Raw genomic sequence first — 5,995 nt, forward strand, 5'->3', positions numbered from 1 at the left:
CCCTCAGGGAGGAGAGGGAGGCCCTCGTGGAGGAGAGGGAGGCCCTCGTGGAGGAGATGGAGGCCCTCGTGGAGGAGAGGGAGGCCCTCGTGGAGGAGAGGGAGGCCCTCAGGGAGGAGAGGGAGGCCCTCAGGGAGGAGAGGGAGGCCATCGTGGAGGAGAGGGAGGCCCTCGTGGAGGAGATGGAGGCCCTCGTGGAGGAGTCAGAGGCCCTTGTGGAAGAGATATAGGCCCTCAGGGAGGAGACGGAAGCCCTCATGGAGGCGCTCATGGAGGACGGAGGCCCTCATGGAGGAGATGGGAGGCCACAGGGAGATGGAGGGGAGGCCCTGATTCGAATGTCCTACAAGGCTCCCCTCAAAGGACAGAATGTCTTATGTGCCCCGCTGCCATCCTCCCCCTTCATACTGTGCTCACAGAGGGTCCAGCTCAGGGCTCCCTAACTGCACTGCCCCCACCCCCTAAACCCTGCCTGCATCTCCCCATCCTTGGCCCATCATCCCAAAGACGTGTGCCCGAGGATACCTCACTCCCAACGAGTCTCCACCTTTGCAATGCCCCAAAGCCTTGAGCACACCCAACATGTAGGGGTTTGAAGAAAGCAAAGCCCCCTGTCCTGGGGAGAGGAATCTGCCATGTATGTGAAATAAACCCTGGAGGGAGCGGGCCCAAGGATGGAGTCCAACAGAGTGGGTGCAAACTGCCCCGAAGCACCCGCTGGGGATGATCTAAAGCACTGTCTACAGTTGTGGAAACCCGGACACCAGCTCAGTGGGCAACCCTGTAGTGTATTCACGGCGGAGGATCTTTGCTGTTACAAACAGCGCCAAGAAACAGGCATGGGCATTGCCCAATAGGGGGAAATGATTACACACCACAGATGCAGCAAAATAGCACTTAACCACAGAACAAATAGAGACACACAAACCAAGATGTCATGGCTGGCTTCGCACGGGTCACCCAGCTGCCCACAGGCTCCATGAGGAAACAACTAGCAAGAGCACAGAAGGGCACGGGGCCACCTTACCTGAGGATACGGGACACCTCCTCCGACGTCCGCGGCCTCAGCAGTACCTTGCTACAGCCTGTGACAGGAAGGAGACCCCGTGAGACAATGTGGGGGGAAGCTGCAGATAAGGCTAGTGAGCCCTCACCCGAGAGTGAGCGTTTTTTTTTTTTGCGGGGGGAGACAGAGTCTCGCTGTGATGCCCAGGCAGGAGTGCAGTGGTACAATCTTGGCTCACTGCGACCTCTGCCTCCTGGGTTCAAGCAATTCTACTGCTTCAGCCTCCCAAGTAGCTGGGATTACAGGTGTACACCACCACACCTGGTTAATTTCGTATTTTGAGTACAGACAGGGTTTCACCACATTGGCCAGGCTGGTCTCGAGCTCCTAACCTCAGGTGATCCACCTGCCTTGGCCTCCCAAAGTGCTGGGATTACAGGTGTGAGCCACCATGCCCAGCCCCAAGAGAGTGATCTTATTTGGGAAGCTGAGGTGGGAGAATCACCCGAGCCCAGGAGGTCAAGGCTGCAGGGAGCTATGATCGCAATACGGCATTCCAGCCTGGGCCACAGAGCAAGACCTTTGTCTCAGAAAGACCAAAACTAGGTCCCGCATGGGACATGGCGGGCGGGCACCAGGCACAGTGCGTGGAGGTGGGTGAGGCTGGGCCCCGTGGACAAGCATCCCACAGGCCAGGCACTGGCGGCTCCGAGGCTGCCCAACCCCTTGTGGCAAGCACTTAGTCCGTGGTAAGGGGGTGTCTGTGGCAGGCTCCCCTGCTGCCACGTCCCCACACTTCCTTTCGGAGGCATTCACACTGCACAAGCAGACGCTTGAGACCACATGCACATCATGTTTCTCCTCAAGCCCCACGTATTTATTTTAGCATCTTTGATGATCTTAGACTGAATCAGTTACTAGGACGGTTGCCGACTGATTTTCCTAAATCCATCCATCCACCTACATTTCCTTTTTCTTTTGAGACACAGTCTCACTCTGTCACCCAGGCTGGAGTACAGTGACACAATCACAGCTCACTGCAGCCTCAACCTCCAGGGCTCAAGCGATCCTCCCACCTCAGCCTCCTAAGCAGCTAGGATTCCTGGCTAATTTTGGTATTTTTAGTAAAAACGGTTTCGTCATGTTGCCCAGGCTAGTCTTGAACTCATGGTCTCAAGCAGTCCACCGCCTCAGCCTCCCCAAGGGCTGGGGTTGCAGGCATGAGCCACTGCGTCTGGCTTCTTAGCTGCCCCTGCCACAAAAAAGGGCTTTCCCCTCACTCCTACTGACATGTTTATGTAGCTGCTGATTCACAGTGGTGTGGGCTTGCGATTTCTCATTTTCTCCACTGGGCTGTAACCCTGGGCTGCCTTATTTACTGAACGCACGGATGTGAGTGGTGGGAGCCTTCTAAGTTAACTGCCTGCGGTTGCTAACCACTGCTGCCCCAAGTGAGCGGGCGTTTCTGCGTTTGGGTTTCCTTGAGATGACTTTCCCAGGTAACAGGGGCTGCAGAGAAGCAGAGGTGCACTCACAGGTGCCTGTCCCCACTCTCTCAGGAGCTCTGAGAACCAGGCTGTGGCGTCCACCTTACTTTTCTGATCAGAAAGCCACTTATTTCTCTTTCATCAAATGAGCAATTTTTGTGGAAGAGCCTGCTGGCGCCCAGGCTTGCCTGATGCTTCAGCGCAGCACCCGAGGGAACTCTGGCACCTGTGCTCACTTCATCCCTTTCCCTACGAGGGCTCGGGAGCCTCAGGACTTGTGGCAAAGCTTTCAACTCAGGCACATTGTGAGGCGCCTGTGGCAGGGTTCTCAACACACGTGAGTGCACCCCTCCCTCCTCCCCACAATGAAGGCCAGGCCGCGTCCCTGACACAGAATGAGGAGAGGATTTCCCACTCCTCTGATGTTTACCCCCCTAAAAGAGAAAAAGGGGGGCTCCCTCCTGGTGGCCCCGTGTTAACAATGGGAGTCTCACAGAGGGAGGGGCCGATGGGGCAGAGCCGGTGACGCAGGAAACACCCGGATCTGAAGTCAGTGCGTCCAGGGGAAGGGGCTGGCAGCACACTGGTGACCATCCCTCCTATCCCCACACACGGGGCACCCTCGGCCTGCACCCACAGTAAGCGGAGCACCCCACAGTGTGTGACAATCAAAAACTACCCCAGAACCACACCCCCCAGGGAGCCACAGGAGACCCCTCCACCTACTCAGCTCCAAAACATGCTGGGAATTCCCGGAGCAGCTGTCTTCCAACTGTCTCATGGCTTCTGTGCCTTCCCACTCAAGCCTGTTTCATTGGTCTTTGCATTCCTGCAGTTTTCTGGGGGCCGCTGACCCCTCTCCCTCATGGGGACACCACTGACCTGGGATGTGGAAAACACTTGCCCTGCCCCACAGCCTTCTCCAGGTCCCACGAGACAGCCCCACCACTCCCACCCCTTCAGGGGTCCCAGCCCTGGCCTCTGTCTATCAGCTCCTTTCCCTAGCTCCCCCTGGTACTACGTACTTACAAGAGGATCAGCAAACAACAGCCCACAGCAAAATCTGTGTGCCACCTCCCATGGTAAACAGAGCTGGGCAGAGGCACAGCCGTGCCCTTTTGTCTGCGCTTGTCTAGGGCTGCCAACCCACTGCAGTCCGGGATGCCTGCGACTCCACCCACCCACAGCAGCAGCTGGCTCCCTACGCAGGGCCAGCCCCACCCTCAGGAGCCCCCATGTCAAGCATCAAGCCCCCCACACCAGGCGATTCTCCAGCCTGAGTGACAGGGATACACTCCGTCTCCAAGTAATAAAAGAGAAAACTGGGCACTGTTACCAAAAGGAAGTGCCAGCCCCGGAGGCTGAGAGTTCCCTCACTCGTGCACAGACTTGTATGCCAGTACACAGGGGTGCAATGGGAGGAGAGGAGCAGGCATGGCCAGCCAGAAGCCCTACATCTTACCTAGTGGGCTCCATAAAGATATGTCGGCTTCCCAACCCCATGACCTGTGAACGGGACCTTATTTGAAAAAAACGGTCCGGCTGGCGAGGTGGCTCACGCCTGTAATCCCAACACTTTGGGAGGCCAAGGTGGGTGGATCGCCTGAGGTCAGGAGTTCGAGACCAGCGTGGCCAACATGGTGAAACCCCCGTCTACTAAGATTAGCCAGGCATGGCGGTGGGCGCCTGTAATCCCAGTTACTTGGGAGGAGGAGAATCACTTGAACCCGGGAGCGAGAGGTTGCAGTGAGCTGAGATCACGCCACTGCACTCCAGCCTGGGCAACAAAAGAAAACCTGTCTCAAAAAGAAAAAAGGAAAAACGGATGTAATTACGTTGTCGGCACTGAGATGAGGTCATCCTGGATTTGAGTGGCTCATCCAATGACAAGTGCCTTTATAACACAACTGAAGGGGAGGAGGAGCCCGTATGAAAACCAAGGCAGAGGCTGGGGCCACCAGGAGCTGGACAGGAAGGAACCTACCTCCTCTGGAGGCTTTGGAGGAAGCGCAGCCTGTGACACCTTGATTTCACGCTTTTCGCCTCCAGAGCTGAGAGAAGACACTTCTGGGGTTGTGGGGGCGGTGGGGGGGGCGGCTGTTTTGTTTTAGAGACGGAGTCTTGCTCTGTTGCCCAGGCAGGAATGCAGTGGAGAGATCAGTCCACTGCAAACTTGAACTCCTGGGCTGGAGTAACTTTTTTACTGTTTTTTTAGTCCTGGGCGGGCTCGTCTTACTTTATTTTTAGAGACGGTGGAGGTGAGAGGGGCCTGAATATGTTGCCCAGGCTTGTCTCCAGCTCCTGGCTTCAACCTCCGGGGCTGCTACAGGCAGAGCCACTGCACCCGGAAATTTGGGTTGTTCCAAGAGCCTCGTTTGTGGTCATTTATTCCAGCAGCCTGTAGGTACACACGCCCCTCTCAGCGCCCCCACCCAGCGTGTTCTCAGCCCACTCTGAAGCCTCCACGGGAAGGCGCAGGAGCAGGGGCGCGGCCGCGCCGCGGCTCCCGAGCCTCACCCACCTCGCAGCGTCCGCAGCCAGTCTACGTTGGGGGCCTGCAGCGCCTCCGGGTCCGTGACGACCCCGCCGGGCACGATGCGCTCAAAGGCGGCCAGGTCTTGCTCAGACACGGTGGAGAACGGCAGGCGCCGCACGGGGTAGCGCTCCTGGGTCAGCTGCACCTCCGGGGTCCCGGGGGCGGTGCAGCAGCCCCTGCGGGCCCGGGGACCAACCCGCCTACCCCAAGCACCCGCGGCTCCGGGGGCGCAGGCCCCGCGCGGTCCCGGGGGACCCCGGAAAGCCCACGCGAGCCACGCGAGCGGCCGCCGGGGCAGCATCGCCGCCGGGACGAAGGCCTCGGGATTCTTCCGGGCGAGGGTCCGGCGGGGAAGGGCCGGGAGCCGCTGGCTGCGCGCCTGGAAGTGGCCAAGGGAATTTCATGTTTGCTGCACGTTTTCCACAAGCCGGAAAACGCTTGCAGCAGCAGAGGGAAGGGCCGGGCGGCAGCGCGGGGAAAGCTCCGAGCACCCGAGCCCGCCAGCGGCCCGGCCCACGACCGCGCGAGCCGCGAACGCCCCGCCGCCCGCCCGGACTCAGCGACGCGCAGGCTCGGGACGGCCTCGCCGGGACTCCGCCCAGGACCCCGCGGACGCGCGCACGTCCCGCGCGGTCACGTGACTAGCTCGCCACCGCCGCCCCCCCCCCGCCACCCCGGCAAGACCCTGCCTGGCGGGCGGCGCCGGAGCTCGCGCCCCGCGCACCCAACCCGCAGTGGAGCCGCAGCCTGGGACCGTCAGACTCAGCGTCCCGGACGGCCGCGCGCACGCACCCGCGACCGCGTCCCCGGCAGCAACCCGCAGCGCCCGCCGCAGGCCCCTAGCCGCAGAGCCGGAGTGGACGGGGCGACGCCGCGCTTTCGCACTGACGGCCTCGCCACTCTGTCCAAGCCCCGCCCTGTGCGTCTAGCAGGCCCCGCCCGCCGTCCAGCCCCGCCCCGTGCGCC

General features: G+C 60.2%; 2 protein-coding genes across 5 annotated transcripts in view; both read right to left on the bottom strand.

The window, feature by feature from the left end:
• Window positions 1-5,926, bottom strand: part of D2HGDH (D-2-hydroxyglutarate dehydrogenase) — a 38,910-nt gene extending 32,984 nt beyond the window's left edge. For 2 of the 4 annotated variants that reach the window (XM_032269564.1, XM_032269562.1), the window contains exons 1-2: window positions 5,015-5,572; window positions 1,028-1,085 (exon numbers count right to left, since the gene is read on the bottom strand). In XM_032269564.1, the coding sequence (XP_032125455.1) occupies window positions 1,028-1,085; window positions 5,015-5,330 (374 nt within the window). In that variant the 5' untranslated portion in view covers window positions 5,331-5,572. Of the gene's footprint in view, window positions 1-1,027; window positions 1,086-5,014; window positions 5,573-5,821 lie in introns of those variants that run through there. The other 2 variants (XM_032269563.1, XM_032269565.1) reach the window with 2 other exon arrangements.
• The window catches only part of ING5 (inhibitor of growth family member 5), a 39,545-nt gene that overhangs the window by 948 nt on the left and 32,602 nt on the right, over window positions 1-5,995 (bottom strand). The window lies entirely within an intron of this gene.

Source organism: Sapajus apella, unplaced genomic scaffold, assembly GCF_009761245.1.
Source record: "Sapajus apella isolate SASKATOON/1434 unplaced genomic scaffold, GSC_monkey_1.0 scaffold194, whole genome shotgun sequence".
NCBI classification, from domain to species: Eukaryota; Metazoa; Chordata; class Mammalia; order Primates; family Cebidae; genus Sapajus; species Sapajus apella.